At 43.6% G+C, this 16895-nt stretch overlaps 2 protein-coding genes across 3 annotated transcripts; one reads left to right on the top strand and one right to left on the bottom strand.

Moving 5' to 3' along the window:
* The first annotated feature begins 9787 nt into the window (after positions 1 to 9787).
* Positions 9788 to 11573, top strand: LOC124003137 (transcription factor jun-B-like). 2 transcript variants are annotated; one of them, XM_046311202.1, is made up of 2 exons: positions 9788 to 9962; positions 10213 to 11573. In XM_046311202.1, the coding sequence occupies exon 2, from the start codon at positions 10251 to 10253 to the stop codon at positions 11148 to 11150; it is 900 nt and encodes a 299-aa protein (XP_046167158.1). In that variant the 5' UTR covers positions 9788 to 9962; positions 10213 to 10250; the 3' UTR covers positions 11151 to 11573. The 2 variants fall into 2 exon arrangements, with proteins under 2 accessions (XP_046167158.1, XP_046167157.1); XM_046311201.1 differs by having other exon boundaries at positions 9788 to 11573.
* A 1150-nt stretch (positions 11574 to 12723) lies between these two features.
* On the bottom strand, positions 12724 to 16793 carry LOC124003731 (peroxiredoxin-1-like). Its single transcript, XM_046312277.1, has 6 exons — positions 16663 to 16793; positions 15680 to 15803; positions 14724 to 14877; positions 14052 to 14174; positions 13672 to 13802; positions 12724 to 13239 (listed from the first exon to the last, which is right to left on the bottom strand). Exons 2-6 carry the CDS (start codon positions 15780 to 15782, stop codon positions 13157 to 13159), a joined length of 594 nt encoding a protein of 197 aa, XP_046168233.1. The 5' UTR covers positions 15783 to 15803; positions 16663 to 16793; the 3' UTR covers positions 12724 to 13156.
* Between the last annotated feature and the right edge of the window lie 102 nt (positions 16794 to 16895).

Genomic DNA, 16895 nt, shown 5'->3' with positions numbered 1-16895 from the left:
AATGTGAAAGTCCTTGAGTGGGCCAGCTAAAGCTCAGACTTGAATCCCATTGAAAATCTGTGGAAAGACATGAAGATGGCTGTTCACCGCCGAGACAATCTGCAAGGAAGAATAAGAGAAAATCCCCAAATACAGATGTGCAAAGCTGATACAGACATAGGCAAGATGACTCAAAGCTATAAATTGCTGCCAAAGGTGCTTCTACAAAGTATTGACTCAGGGGTGAGAATACTTCTAAATGACAGATTTCTGTATTTCATTTTCAAAAAATTAGCAAAAGTGTCAAAAAACATAATTTCACTTTGTCATTATGCGGTATTGTGTGTAGATGGATGAGGAAAAAATATGTTTAATCCATTTTGAATTCAGGCAGTAACAACAAAATGTGTAATAAGTCAAGGGGTATGAATACTTTCTGAATTCACACACTAGGGTATCACACAAACAAACAAACAAACTAAAAGCAGTTCCTAACTTCCTATACAACTTGAAACAAATTCATCCAGAATGATGTACCTGTAAATACAATTGTAAGCCTACATGCATAAATTGATACTAGGCTAGCATTACTCTATGACTGGCAGTTGGCCAAGAACATAATGTGGACCAACATTAAATGAGTCACTCTAGAGTCTAGTCTACAACACTTTACGACAGCAGATGTTTAAAGTAGCATGACTGTGATGAGCATTGTTTTGGTGTGTTTGGAGTGGAGTGAGTTACTACTTACTCACATCTCTCCATTATTCACCCTCTCTGCTCTGCGTTAGGTATGACATCACTGACTCGGCCATGACCCCTTCATAATGTACCCCCCCCCCATCCCTGAGGTCACGGACATCTCCATGGCAACCCGTGACCTCTATAACCCTCTGTAGATACCACCTTGACATTGTGCCCGAGCAGACCAATGATAAACCCTGTTTAACTGCTTTAATGGAAGAGTTGAGAAATTCCTGGTGCTTTTCACCTTACAGCAGGGGTCTCAAACAAATGGTACTCACAAACCAATTTTATGCAGGATAAATTGTTTGAACTCGGGGTAATTCTAAATGTGTGAGAAGAAAAAAAACATTCTAGTCTCCACCCTCCCTCGATATTCCTTACACAGCAATCGAAAACGCCTTCTCTCTTTATGAAAAACACAATTGCAACTCAATTAAATGAAATGATCCTTAATTAAATCAAATGATAAATCCTGTACTTATAAGAACCTACTACCGTTCGCCTTTTTACAGACTGGCAGAGCGACAGTTAAGGAGATGGAAGAGGAAGGACAGCTCCATATGTATCACGTCAGCCCCTGGGCCTGAGGGGACAGTTTGGGCCAACTGTCTTTTCCCTGCTGCGCTCTGCGCTGCTCATTTGGCCTCCCCCTGTCTTGTGCTAAAGGTCTCTCACTGCTACAAGGCTCCTTAGCACTTCTCTGGGAGCTATGGAACGAGGATATGCAGATTCAATGGCAACGCTGCATTCCCTTCATTAAAACGATTACATACACAAAATCTTATTTTCCCACGGGCGGACAGATAATGACGACAGATGGAAAAGGGGGATTGACAAAAGGAAGAGAGGGAGGGGTCGAATGGGGTGGGGTAAATTATTTAAAAAATAAAAGTATCTAATTATAGTTAGTGACCCCCACGCACAAGGCTGACTAGCCCCTTTACTAACCTCTAACAACCGTCCTCTGACTTCATTTGCTGGGTCAGGGAAGTGAGCGAGTTGTCCGCTGTTGTCCTCGCGGGGACAGAGCCATACCTGACTCACAATACCATCCAGGCCGTTTCTGGTTCACTGCGCATGGAGCAGAGAAGACCTTGCCAGAGAAAAAGACATGCAGTGGGGAGTAGATGAGATTTGTTCTGGTTCGTTTAACTGCGATGGCCAGTGTTAAGTGTTCGGCAACGGCCTGACTCAGAGGGTGAACCGGGGGCAAAAGAGGAGGGAGGAAGAGAAAGAGGAAGTAGACATAGTCATTGTGAAGGGGGAAGTTCGGAACTAGGGGCATAGGATGAAGGAGCGATGTAGGGATGGAGGAACTGGGGGCATTAGAGAAGGGAGGGATGGAGAGAAGTAAAACAAACAGTCATCATTGTGAAGGACAAATAGACATCATGTTCCTTCAGGCAGCTTTATTGTTTTGTCCTTTACTAACTGAGGACTTTACCTCCACTGAGGACTTTACCTCCACTGAGGACAGGCATCCTCAACTGACGGGATGAGGTCAATGTCCATCCAGGATACCCGGGCCAGGTCGATTAGAAAAGCCTGCTCACAGAAGTGTTTTAGGGAGCGTTTGACAGTGATGAGGGGTGGTCGTTTGACTGCGGCTCCGTAGCGGATACAGGCAATGAGGCAGTGATCGCTGAGATCCTGGTTGAAGACAGCGGAGGTGTATTTGGAGGGCCAGTTGGTCAGGATGACGTCTATGAGTGTGCCCTTGCTTACAGAGTTAGGGTTGTACCTGGTGGGTTCCTTGATGATTTGTGTGAGATTGAGGGCATCTAGCTTAGATTGTAGGACTGCCAGGGTGTTAAGCATATCCCAGTTTAGGTCACCTAACAGAACAAACTCTGAAGCTAGATGGGGGGCAATCAATTCACAAATGGTGTCCAGGGCACAGCTGGGAGCTGAGGGGGGTCGGTAGCAGGCGGCAACAGTGAGAGACTTATTTCTGGAGAGAGTAATTTTCAAAATTAGTAGTTTGAACTGTTTGGGTATGGACCTGGAAAGTATGACATTACTTTGCAGGCCATCTCTGCAGTAGACTGCAACTCCTCCCCCTTTGGCAGTTCTATCTTGCCGGAAGATGTTATAGTTGGGTATGGAAATCTCTGAATTTTTGGTGGCCTTCCTGAGCCAGGATTCAGACACGGCAAGGACATCAGGGTTAGCAGAGTGTGCTAAAGCAGTGAGTAAAACAAACTTAGGGAGGAGGCTTCTGATGTTGACATGCATGAAACCAAGGCTTTTTCGATCACAGAAGTCAACAAATGAGGGTGCCTGGGGACATGCAGGGCCTGGGTTTACCTCCACATCACCCGCAGAACAGAGGAGTAGTATGAGGGTGCGGCTAAAAGCTATCAAAACTGGTCGCCTAGAGCATTGGGGACAGAGAATAAGAGGAGCAGGTTTCTGGGCATGGTAGAATATATTCAGGGCATACTGCGCAGACAGGGGTATGGTGGGGTGCGGGTACAGCGGAGGTAAACCCAGGCACTGGGTGATGTTGAGAGAGGTTGTATCTCTGGACATGCTGGTTGTAATGGGTGAGGTCACCGCATGTGTGGGAGGTGGGACAAAGGAGGTATCAGGGGTATGAGGAGTGGGACTAGGGGCTCCATTGTGAACTAAAACAATGATAACTAACCTGAGCAACAGTATACAAGGCATATTGACATTTGAGAGAGACATACAGCGAGGCATACAGTAATCACAGGTGTTGAATTGGGAAAGCTAGCTAAAACAGTAGGTGAGACAACAGCTAATCAGCTAGCACAACAACAGCAGGTAAAATGGCGTTGACTAGGCAACGGGGCCGACAGATAAAACAAACAAGCAGAATGGAGTACCGTGATTAATGGACAGTCCAGCGTGCATCAGCTATGTAGCCAAGTGATCAGTGTCCAGGGGGCAGCGGTGGATGGGGCAGGGGAGCTGGACTGGCGAGTGTTATCCAGGTTAAAAAACTAACAATGACTAAATAGCTTGTAGCTAGTTAGCTGGTTAGCTTCTGGAGGTTCTTGAGTGTGTTCTAAAAATTAAAAATAATAGCGATTCCGTATCACATTGGGTGAGGCAGGTTTCCGGAAGGTATAAACACATTTTTTTTTAATCGGGAAGAGATAGAAAGTACATATGAGTGTTTGGGACGCGGCGATGCAGACGGTTAGCAGGCCTGTGCTAACAAGCTAAAAGTTAGCAGGCCGGGGTAAACAAGGTAGCAGTTAGCGGACCTGGGCTAAACAAGCTAGCAGTTAGCAGGCCGAATTAGCAAGCAAGGAGATAGCAAGGGCTAGAGAGTTAGCCTTTGGGGGACGTCGCAATGGGGTGAGTCTGTTTATTCCTCTTCATGCGGTGACATCAATAGACCGGTCGTGGGTTGCGGTTTAGCTCGATAGCTAGTTGTGAAGATCCAGCTGAAAAATGTTCCGTTTGCGGTGGGAATCCGGGGATAAAAAATAAATAGGTCCGTTATGCTCTGGTTAGCGTCGCGTTGTTCGAACTGGCGAGAGCTTTCCGAGCTAAAGGTTAGCTGATGACCGGTTAGCTGAAGACGGCTTGCATAGCTGGTGGTTAGCTGGCTAGCTTCAGTTGAGGGGTTCCGGTTCCGAAGTAAATATAAATACTTTAGGAAAAAGTAGCTACATTGGGTGAGGCGGGTTGCAGGAGAGTATTTGGAAGCTTAGGTTTAGCAAAATGTTTTTAAAGAAATGCGAAGAAAAATATGTAAAACGAAAAAGAGACGATATATACAGGGGGACACGATACGACAGGACGACCTACTGCTACGCCATCTTGGAACCATTGTCTCTGTCAGGTCCACATTGGGTAAGACATCAATAGTAAACAACTAAATTACTATTAAATAATACAATATTTCAATTGCTTATTTACAATAATACGTTTTTATTTGACGACTTTATTATTTTACATTCCTTAAAAGTCATCACCTCATCTCTGCTCAGGCAATAGCAGCCAAACAAAAGTTATCTCTGCCCCTCATTCTGTACTGTCTATAGTGATCCCATTTAGAGTGTGTTCGGAATTTCATTCTGAAGTGCCAGAGTGCGCTCTGGGTGTTCATAAATTTAGAGTGTTGTCAGATTCTCCGTTCGTACACTGGATGCTCTGGCCGAGGAGTAGGGTTGATCCGAGCGTTCTGACCTCACAATGGCAGTCAAGTACCCAAGCTAACTAGCTTCTTCCTGACACAAACGAGAGAACACCTCACTCTGACCATTTTACTCACCCTAAGCAGAGCTGGTTATGCTGTTTTCATCATGTTATCCAGAGCGTTGGTGACTAACTATGCTGCTGGCAACAATTTAATTACGCTTCTTTTTACCCACATTTACTGACCCCGGCCATATTCAATGGGTGTTAAGGGTTTGTAAATTTGTCAGTTATTCTGCACCCTGGCACACAGAGGAGAGTGCTCTGAAATCGGAGTAGATAGCCAGAGTGAATTAACGAACTTAGCTAGGCTAGACTGCCTAAGCATGCTGCATCCTTTCCTCATTCTCTTTCAAAGCCTTGCCTGACCTTACCACTCTCCTTCCATTCTGATACAATATCCTTCCCTCACTCTCTCTCTCCCTTTCTCCAGCCCTTCTTTCCAGCCCAGGGCAGAGTGCTACAGTAACACCCATGGCAGGGCAGTGATGTTTGGGCCCAATAGTGAGTGACCAGGTTTAAGTGGTCACCCCGCTCCTCCGCTCTCTCCACTGGCTTCCAGTTGAAGCTCGCATCCGCTACAAGACCATGGTGCTTGCCTACGGAGCTGTGAGGGGAACGGCACCTCAGTACCTCCAGGCTCTGATCAGGCCCTACACCCAAACAAGGGCACTGTGTTCATCCACCTCTGGCCTGCTCGCCTCCCTACCACTGAGGAAGTACAGTTCCCGCTCAGCCCAGTCAAAACTGTTCGCTGCTCTGGCCCCCCAATGGTGGAACAAACTCCCTCACGACGCCAGGACAGCGGAGTCAATCACCACCTTCCGGAGACACCTGAAACCCCACCTCTTTAAGGAATACCTAGGATAGGATAAGTAATCCTTCTCACCCCCCCCTTTAAGATTTAGATGCACTATTGTAAAGTGACTGTTCCACTGGATGTCATAAGGTGAATGCACCAATTTGTAAGTCGCTCTGGATAAGAGCGTCTGCTAAATGACTTAAATGTAAATGTAAGTGCCCCTCTTTTCCTACAGCTCTCCCACAGGCCTCATGCACGCTCACACACACGCCTGCATCATGCTCACCACCTTGAGTGATTAACACCACAGGGCTCATGCACGTTCACACACACGCCTGCATCATGCTCACCACCGTGAGTGATAACACCACAGGGCTCATGCACGCTCACACACACGCCTGCATCATGCTCACCACTGTGAGTGATTAACACCACAGGGCTCATGCACGCTCACACACACGCCTGCATCATGCTCACCACCGTGAGTGATTAACACCACAGGGCTCATGCACGCTCACACACACGCCTGCATCATGCTCACCACCGTGAGTGATTAACACCACAGGGCTCTATGGTTTTACTGTCTTTTTCTCCCACATTTTGCTTCCCATCTTTCACCTTCCTCAGAAAGCAAATGAAATCTGTCATCCTAAATTACCCTCACTCAACAAAAATGACTAAATTGCCCGTATGAGCTGTGAACTGTGTGTGTGTTTGGGCATGCATGTGATGTGTGTATGTCTGTGTGAGAGAGAGTATGGGCTCAAGTGAGTCTGTGTGCTTATGCATGTGATGGGTGTGAGAGAAAGAGAGAGAAAGATGGGAATTCTATTTGTGTTCAGGAGAAATCTTGTCTCGAAATAAAGTGCTGAAAACACCTGTTTTCTCATGAAATATTGAATACATTTTTGAGTAAAAGTAAGCAAAACAAATATCAATGTCTATCTTAATAAACTGGAAACAGTGCATTTCTATGACCACTCCACAACGCACTCAGTCATTATTAGGCCTATTAATAGTGAGTAATTACTTAATAATTACTTAATAACCACTCACTAAGTGAGACCCCCCAAAAATGGCACACCACGTCACAGATCATAGGCCCACAATGAACAAGATCCCTATTGATTTTTGACAATCTTCTTGACCTTTTAATGAATGAGGTCAGACTGGTCAGTGACCTCTCTCAAGTCAAGAGTAGACCACTGCTGTGGTGACTGGCTCTTTCTCAATTCATATTTTCTTCATTCCTCACATTCTCGTCTCCTTCTCGAACCACATTGGAAGAGGACCCAAGTTCACTCCCCTCTAACCTTCTCCCCCAATGCATATTGAGAAGGGGATGTGGAGAAAAGAACAAGAGGTCACATGAGCCGCTATGCATCATGCTGTTCCTCTGAAGTTACTCACTGACAGGAGAGAAGAAGGGCAGATGTAAATAAGGTCAATGTTTCATGTGGAGGAGTATGTGTGTAGGGGTGACCTCTAATTGACATGTCCTAGGGGCTGGACCCATGGGCTGACCACCACTTAGGCCGAGCATTAGATCCCTTAAAGAAAAATATTAAGAGTCAGCATTGGCTTGAGAAAGATAATCAATGGAGATATTTCTGAAGACATTTCTCATGGGGAAACCAATTTTATTGAACAAGTTGCCTAAAAGTAGCACAAAAGGTCACAGAATTGGGTGCACCACAAAAGACATGGCAGATGCTCGGAAGTAAAGGTAAACCTAACGGAAGTTGCTTTCCTGAATACAATTTTGACAGAAGTTATCAAACAACTTGGCTTATAACCTGAATGTTTCTTTCTAGCCACAACATCGTTAGGGTCTTTCCCCTTCAAACTCATCTCATTATTTTACTATGAGTGTCTTTATAGTACAAACAATGCGCTTACTCATGAATTTACCTAGACGAAATATAACCATAACATTTGTCTGTAAATAATTAATACTTTTTGCTCATCACTTTATGGCCATAATAAATTTGTATCTTAGACGCACTGAACCGATGATTTCAAGTCCAATCATAATACAAGTAAGTACAAGTAAGTCATCGATTATTGGCTCTAAGTATTTTCTACTTAAGCTATCTTATCTATACATTGCAAGGTCTGTGGGAAAATTGTTGTCAGGAAATTTGTCAGTGCTTAATTTACATGTCATATTTATTGGCATATGACAAATTGTCATACCAAAACTGAGTCCACAGAAAGATGGAAATGATATTAAAACATTCGTACTGAGAACATTTGCTTGTTGCTGGCTGCCAAAAATCTGATTGTAAAAAATAATAAAATAATAAAAAACAGTATTTACGGCTTGAAGGGATTTACAATGGAAGTGTTTTTAAGAGTTATTGCCAGAAAACGTTCTGTTCCCCTGATGGGCATACAGGTATAGACAACATAGTAGACTGCTACTCCACCTGAGGATATGGGTGGAAGGTTGGGACTAGTCGAACATGGAGATAGAACTTAGAGAACTAGGGGCGCGTGGGCGGATGCCTGCATCGTTCGATTAGACCGTTCTTCTATTCTGGATGAGAGAATGATTCAGACCTCATTACCATACTCAGGAGACAGAGACGTCTTTCTCCTCGAATCAAAAACAGGTGTTCGGATAGAGGGATCTCCTGCTCTGTTTCGTTTGCTACTATCATGGTTTCTCAAGGTAAAACTCTACCCGAGGCCAAATAATAGCTGTTTGTCAGCTAATATTATAATACATTTAAAAGTCTGGCGTGGCCTTTCCATGCGTAAAATACCAAAGGTTGATTACAACAACAAAAAAGCCTAAACCACACAAAGTGTCATCGTGATGATTACTGAAATTATTACGAAATAAAATAAAGCTGCTTGACCTCTTGTCTCTGGGTAAAAGGGAAAAATAAAGACTCAAAAAGGTTGATTGTAGGAATAAAAAGCATCCCATACAACTTTTTTTCAGGTTTCATCGTTATGGGGTCAGCAATTCTTCTGATTTGGATAATCTGGACATAACTACTTTTTACATTTACATTACATTTAAGTCATTTAGCAGACGCTCTTATCCAGAGCGACTTACAAATTGGTGCATTCACCTTATGACATCCAGTGGGACAGTCACTTAACAATAGTGCATCTAAAACATAACCATTTGGCTGGCGTCACCATGCGTAAAATGAGAAGGAAAGACTCAAATATTTGAGAAATAATAGGCCTATGTGGGCCAAAACCACTTTTTCACATATGATGTGATGGTGCTAGTCTTATTCTTGTTCTGAATAAACTATTCTGGACATATCGCACTAACTTGCCACTCTCTTCTCTCCTCCACATCCCACCCTCCCTCTGCTCTACTCAGAGTATAGTACGGCTACTCCGCCTCTTCCCGCCCGAGGGCCTGCTCCTGGAAGCGGTCCAACCTGGGAGTGGCTTCCCGCTTTTCACACGGAGCAGGAACTGATGCGCCAGGATAACCAAATATGGACTTGCTATCAATTTCGTTGCCATGACTCAGCCTTGCGCCTAATCAATCGAACATTATTGAACACTGTGCATGCAAGGCGATGGGGAGAGGAATTTGGCTACTGTTCAACAAGTTATACAATGACATTGAATAGGCTAAATAGTCGTGTTCTTAGCCTGAGGAAGAACCTATATTTTTCTTAGGTAAATGACCCAAGCTGATGTAATTGTAAGGCAATCTTCAATCAGCTAAATGTGTCAGTGATATTTTCTGATATGGACCCTAATAGGCACAAAATACATGTAGAGTACTCAAATGTATCAATGTAGTATTATATCCAACTGGCAATGCCCCCTTCATAGCAGTGTTATAAAGATAGCCCTCAAGATTATGTCCACATCAATATATGAAGTCAAAAGGAATCCGAAAGTGGAGGTTCGACGCAAATAACACTACCATTTAACCCAGATAGATGTATAAAATAATTTACGCCGCCTATCACTTTCCTCTCTCTCAAGTCTTGTTTATCTCAGCAGTTCCTGGCAACAACGTCATCGAGCAGCTGACGTTTCAGGGCGTGGAAGAAGGGCTGGCCAATCGGTGCGTTTCTTGCACTATAAAGTGTATAAATTGCCTGTATCGCATGAACACTGGTAGAACACGAGTTTAAACCAGCGAGAAAACAACTAACATTCCAGTTCGCAAAGAAATATCAACGGCACGAAAGACTGTGTGGAATCCAATAATTAGTCACCGGACATCAGTTTGAATACAACGTTCAAGAAAAAAAACCCGACGACTATTGACTCGGTACAGTACAGTTCCACTATTTTGGAAGTTTTGCTCTGTTCTACATTGATAACTTTGGGCTTGATTATAATATACCTTCTGCGGAAACGTTTGGTTGCTGAAAAGACACTCGAGAGGGCTTGCCCTTTTTTGGACTTATAAATTCAGCTACTACACTGAAGAATTCCAGCAATATATGAAATAATGTCCACAATAATGGAACAGCCTTTCTATCATGACGACTCGTTTCTTTCTGCTTATGGTCATTCAGGCGCTGCCCTGCACGACTACAAGCTCCTCAAGCAGAACATGAACTTGAACTTCGCCGAGAATTATCGGAACCAAAGCCTCAAGGCTCAGCTGCGCAACGAGAGTGAATTCTATCCGACCGGGGGCGCATCAGAAACCGGCTCGCTGAAGCTCGCCTCTCCTGAACTGGAGCGATTGATCATCCAGAACAGCAACGGTGTCATCACTACCACACCGACACCTGGGCAGTACTTCTACAGTAGGGGAATCACAGAGGAACAAGAGGGCTTCGCGGACGGGTTCGTTAAAGCTCTGGACGACCTCCACAAGATGAACCAGATGCCGCCACCGAACGTGTCCATCGGAACCGGTGGAGTCTCCACGTGCACTGTGGCCTCCACCGTGTTTGGTTCCTCCATGCAGCCGGAGCACCTAGAGTACACCACCCTGGACAGCTGTAGCCCTCACACTAACCTCACACCTACAACCAGCAGCTACCCCTCCACCACCATCAGCTACCTGCCTCATCACCAGTACCAGCACCACCAAGCCGCGGCGCACCCATCCCACCACTTCCAGCACCCTCTATCCGGAGCAGGCATACACGCACAGCGATATTTGGGGCTGAAAGAGGAGCCCCAGACCGTTCCAGACATGCAGAGTAGCGACGACGAGTCAGTTTGCGGCATGTCCCCAATCGACATGGAGAACCAGGAGCGCATCAAGGCCGAGCGCAAGAGGCTCAGGAACCGCCTGGCAGCCACCAAGTGCCGGAAGCGCAAGCTGGAGCGCATCTCGCGCTTGGAGGACAAGGTGAAGATTCTGAAGACAGACAACGCCGGGCTCTCCAGCACAGCTTCCGTCCTGCGCGAGCAGGTAGCTCAACTCAAACAGAAAGTTATGACACACGTCAGTTCTGGCTGTCAACTCATGTTGACATCCAAGATCAAGTCGTTTTGAAAACTATAAAACGATGGACTATAAAATAAACACTGGGCAATAATAGGAAATTACATTTGTTTTCCTTTGTTAAAGCAATCAGAACGTATTGCACTGTTGAAATAGCAATTGAGTGAACTACCATGTGTTTTCATGTTGAAAATATTTAAAAGTTGGTTGTTTTTTTGCATTGTTTATTGGTTTCCAGGGTATGATGGACATGGGAAACCGCGTGCACAATAAGACTAATAACACTCGGGGCATTCTGAACAAGTTATATACAGTGTCCTCCAGTAATGGCTTTGCCCGTTTACATTTGTTTTTATTCATTTGAACTGTCATTTGTGAAATGCATTCCATTTATAAGTTATTGTTTTAAGTCAGGTTGATCCTCACTGTCTTTTTTACTTGTACAGTATATATTTAAGTAAAATCTTAACTTTCCCTCGTCTATTTTACATTGTATCCTTTCTACATAACTCCATTGACATTTCTCAAACCAACAAACGCTGTATGCCTATTAATTAGATTGGGCCTATATTACATTTCAGCTATCATGTTCATGACAAGCTTTAGTGTAAACATATAAGTAGGTGTGTTTTTACATGGATACATAATTACATTGGAATTTCCCACAGTAACCAGTAAATTATCAGGAAAGGTTTGTTTTTAATCAACCAACACAGAAACGGGGCTTGACGTGCTCGCGTTGTTTGCCTTCTGACGTACATACGTATTGCCAAATATGGTTTTTTTTTAAATAATACGTCACAGCAAGGGGAAGATTTCCGTGAACCCCCACCTACATTGCCCGTCAGAGCGGCGCGTTTTCGAGAGACCTTACTACTAGACCATACTGTGCGTGTGAAGACGTTTGTCAATGGCAAACTTAAACGGGAGTTTCCCCAGTCACCCACCGCAGTGTTGAGTCCCCAAAACAACCCTATGCGAAACTAATGTCGAGATAAAAACACACGGGTCAACTTTCCAGCAAAGCAAACTTTCTTCGCTGTTGTGAGAAGGGAAACTAAACATTGGTAGGCTACGTGGGAGTAATCTTGCACAGGTCTCTGAACATTCAAAGTCGAATGTAAACTCAGCAAATGGCCTTGCCAATAAGATACAGGAAAAATGTAGGACTAGTACAGACCAAATGAAGGTCATATCATTGATATCAGCAGAGCTCGAGCAAAGTTCTAAATTCAACTCCATCCAAAGGAAGACAGTCAATGGCATATATTATTATTATTTCTAAACTAGAGCTAGGTCCTAGTACATGTCCTCTGAAATGTTAGCCAATGATCTAGGGAAGGCAGGGTAGGATGCAGAGCGGTAGGTTCTCCGCATTTATTTGGAGACCAACTTTATAGAAAAGGTGTCATTGATGCCTGACAGTGCTTTTATAACGTAGCCTGCTTCAAGGAATCCAATCCAGGGTGCAGGATATTCTATTGACAAAGACTGCTGGGAATTCTCCACATTACGCAATCACCACCTACCATTGTTGAAGCAGATCTGTCAGATTTAGGCGAGAATCTGGCAAAGTGGCGATGGAGCTCCGCCTAGTGGTCAAAAATACATTTCACACGACAGCAACCTCCACTTAAGTTTTATTTCAGACAGAAACACTGCTAACATGTAAATCATTATTTTCTCCATTTGTTATTAATGTCCCATGACAGTAGACTCAGTAGTTAACAATTGTGATGAAGCATTAAGAAAAAAAAACACTTTCAGTGCATGGGACTAGAATAAACTGTTTCCACCAGTAGCTAATTTGTCATACAGATAGAAGAGTGAGAGTCTAACAGGTTCTTTAAAACTTATGTATAAGTGTGGGTTGGACACCAAGAGACTGTTGCTAAAGGGAGGACTACCATCTGAAGGTAAGTGCTAGGACATCTCGGGGAGACACTTGAGTCGGAAATGGCACCCTATTCACTATAAAAGTGCACTAATTTTGACAGGGGTCCGTATGCACTATATAGGGTGCCATTATTGACACAGCCTGGGGCTCTGTTGTGTTGTCACTGTTTGGAGAAGAACTCCTTGCTCTTCTGGATGTCGGGGACGATGGTGTCACTGCCTGGCTTCCAGCCAGCGGGACACACTGTCACAGGAGGAGAGGGACAAGCCCAGGATGAGTCACACCAACATGGAATATGCCAACAATTGCTAACCAATGGTAAAAATGCCATGTTTTCCAAACACATTCCACATGTTTGAAAGTGAGCTCCCATATAAACAGACTAATGAAGTGGTATTAGGTATTGTAAATAGAAAATGATCGCTTGCTCTGTGAACTGAATGACTTCATGCCTAAAAAAAAAACTGTGTTGGAAGTGTCCTGTGCATAGCAATGAGACTAGATCCAGATGCTGCAGGGATCTACGCAAACGTTTTATTTCCTTTTTTATTTTATTTAGAAGTGGCACGCGTGTCAAATGTAGGGGAACAAATTCTAGGTCGCACAGGTAAGCCTATGCTAGCCCTATGCTGGTTCTTGAAATAACTAGGAAACAAAAACCTGCTAATCGCTTACCCTCTCCATATTTGTCTGTGTGCTGGAAGGCCTGCACCAGACGAAGGGTCTCGTCCACAGAGCGGCCCACTGGCAGGTCGTTGATGGTGATCTGCCTCAGGATGCCCTTGTCGTCAATCACAAACAGACCCCTGAGAGAGAGAGGAAGCAGACAGTGAGGGTCAGAAGGCCACACAGGGCATCTGAGACTACATGCTTGAATCAATATCCAAAACAAGAGTAAAAGTCAAAGTCAGCCAATATGAAAGTGAATCAAATGCCAAATTAAGCACACATTCATTTAACAATGACCTTGCAAGTGCACACTAAACTTCAAATGGCACTTTGTATACAGAGGTTTCACATCCACACTACTGACGGCAGTGTCGTTAATAACTGACCTGTAAGCGATGCCCTGGTCCTCCTTCAGCACTCCGTAGTCTCTGGAGATAGACTGGGTGAGGTCAGCCACAAGGGGGATGTTCATTGGTCCCAAACCACCCTGCTTCCTGGGGGTGTTGATCCTATAGGGAGGGAGAGGGCAATGTCAACGTCATAAATCCAGCCCTTGTTTACGCTTCATTAAGGATGTAGTGAGCATCACATAGTAACAGAAAGTCAAATGAAGAATTCTGAATACTGACATCACACAGTAATAGTCAAAGTAAATGAACAATTAATGCAAATGTAAACTACATAGAGGGAGGATTCTAAAAACATTGTTGGATTGAGTCCAGTGACCGTTAGTTCTTCTAAGAGCTATGGCACTTATCACCATTAGACAGTACAGCAGGCAGAGACGAGATAGTACACACCCATGCTCTGGCTCAAACGCCTGTTTACATTTGTATTTTTTACAATTGGAAGATGTGGTCAACTGGAAAGAATTTTACACTGACAGAAATGCAGATACATTTGTTATCAGTTGAAATAGGTCAGCCTCTTGACCGTTATGATCAAGGTGCTGTCACATGCAGGAATATTCAACCATACTGTATGTCTCCATGCATTTAAAGTTCTCATCAAGAGAAATGACTAAAACTCAATGCTCAAAAGTCTAAACAAGTTCTTACCAGGCCAGGTGGCTAAAGTGAGAGTCTGTGGAGGCGCCGATGACCTCACAGCCGATCTTGCGGAACTCCTCGGCCTGGTCGCTGAAGGCCACGATCTCAGTGGGGCACACGAAAGTGAAGTCCAGTGGGTAGAAGAAGAACACCACATACTTCCCTGGAGGGGACACACAGGAGAGGAGCAGGAAGTGTGTTTGGGTACATGTAGGCCTAGTCTCTTTGGACAGCAATAACACAGTAGCTTATTTGGCGCCGGGTGCCAGTAGTGTACATGCTACTCTATAGCCTATTCTTGGAAGGTGACATAAGACAGTTATATTCTGACTGGCTAGAATATGAACTATTCTGTACCCTGCACAAACACACACACAGCTGACTGGCCTTGTTAAAAATGGCATCATGCGTAGTTCAGCATGGTTGTTAAAGACAATGAAGACCCTTAGCTTAGTAGTTAGTCTGATTAATGAGGCTGTAAAAACAAATTGGTATATACAGCCTGTGACATTTGTGTCAATGGTAATTTCAAGCCAGAATGTTTAATAAAATTACATTTAAACTTGATCTACCTGTTGTCTGTGCGGTTTGTCCTTCAGCTACTCAAATTTAGACAAAATATCCATAGTAGTATTAACCAGACTTTCAGTACACTGGTCTGTATAACTGTACTTTTGATTTCAATACTGACGCCAGCTGATTGCAAGGAAACACGCTGTGGTCAACTACTTTCGGTTACATTTGGACCTACAGGCGCCGAAAAAAAAGGATTCCTACCGCCAAAAGTACCAACAGCAAGTACAACCAGTAAAGTAACCTCAAATATAATCGTATACAACATTCTGGCTTTTTCTGGATATCCATGGAAACATTCTGATGTTTCAGCAACTTTGTTGTTTGATGGTAAACCTGTAAACTGACATGCTAATAAAATGGTCATTTAGATAAAATCATAAAGTCCTTACCCATGTAGTCAGACAGCTGGATCTCTTTAAACTGTCCATCCACCACAGCAGTGGCTTTGAACTGTGGGGCCGGGTGGCCTATCTTAGCGTTTCCAGATGACATGGTGGTGACAATGACAGTTCACTGGGAAAGACAAACGACCCAGCAAAGTATATCAACAGTGAATCAAGACAGTTTGGAACTTCTCAATATGCCAAAGCAAATAGGGTGGAGTCGTGTAGGTTATGGTCCAGGAGCCTCTCACTCCTTTTTAACAAGCATATGAAGAAAAGTCAGTCATACAAAGTAATAAAACAAATGAAATGTTTTAAAAAATGCTCAAAGCTCCAGTTATTTTATTTACACTGATACCAATTATACTGCAGTGCTGTACAATGCTTCAGGATCAACTTGCCAATACCAAGCCTAGTCACATGCAAGTCAGTTGTTCAAGGCTGTGCGTGAGAACAAAGGTTTTACACTGTAGCCTTAAACCTGCCCCAAAGACGACATTTTGTACTCGGTTGACATTAAACGGTTCTTGTCAAATAATTGTTTGAGCCATGAAAATAGTAACTTTTAACTCAAGTCTAGGATATTGATTACTACATAGTTGGGTTTGGAACTAACGTTAACAAGGCATTTCACTGTAATTTTGCACGTGACAAACTTGAATCTATATAATGCCTATACGATTGTTAAATACACATGTTGAACAATAAAACTCAATAGTATTGTATGCATTCATTTACTAGCCATCTATGCAGCTAGTTACATTACAACCAGCTAGCTAATTGGCTAACAAGGTACCAATCCCCCACACCCACCAAACTGTTCAAATGAGGCTTGACCCACAATGCCTAGCTAACGTTAGTTGTTAGCCGGTTTCTTTTGTCTGCAACTCTTTGCAACCACAGCAAAAGTAGCGACATGTTAGCAGCTGAAAAATACACCAAGCATAATATGCACGGAGTGATAGTCGAAGTATCAAATATATACTTACGTTTCTTGTGAAAAGCGTTTGTGTTGCGGTTTACTGCAATGGCGTGAAAGCCGCTAATCCGGAAGATAGAACTTTCCCTATACGTTTTAAAAGATTCTGTTTTCAAAATAAAAGTCGCCAGAGAAATCGTTAAAATAAACTTTAATCGAATTAGATAGCTTGTTGTGTGATTAATTTAAATTCAAAACGCTTTCTGATATTACAATATGTATACACAAAAGTGTTTCTGTGGA

The sequence above is a fragment of the Oncorhynchus gorbuscha genome, linkage group LG18, assembly GCF_021184085.1.
Source record: "Oncorhynchus gorbuscha isolate QuinsamMale2020 ecotype Even-year linkage group LG18, OgorEven_v1.0, whole genome shotgun sequence".
Lineage (NCBI taxonomy): Eukaryota > Metazoa > Chordata > Actinopteri > Salmoniformes > Salmonidae > Oncorhynchus > Oncorhynchus gorbuscha.
The sequence above is the reverse complement of the archived record's forward strand: the minus strand, read 5'-3'. Positions and strand labels throughout refer to the sequence as shown.

Coding starts and splice junctions, on each gene's coding strand:
- LOC124003137 (XM_046311201.1), top strand. CDS start 10,146: ATGTCCACAATAATGGAACAGCCTTTCTATCATGACGACTCGTTTCTT.
- LOC124003731 (XM_046312277.1), bottom strand. CDS start 15,782: ATGTCATCTGGAAACGCTAAGATAGGCCACCCGGCCCCACAGTTCAAA. Junction 14,878..15,679: donor CCAGCTGTCTGACTACATGG/GTAAGGACTTTA, acceptor TGTCCCCTCCAG/GGAAGTATGTGGTGTTCTTC. Junction 13,803..14,051: donor GACCAGGGCATCGCTTACAG/GTCAGTTATTAA, acceptor TCTCTCTCTCAG/GGGTCTGTTTGTGATTGACG.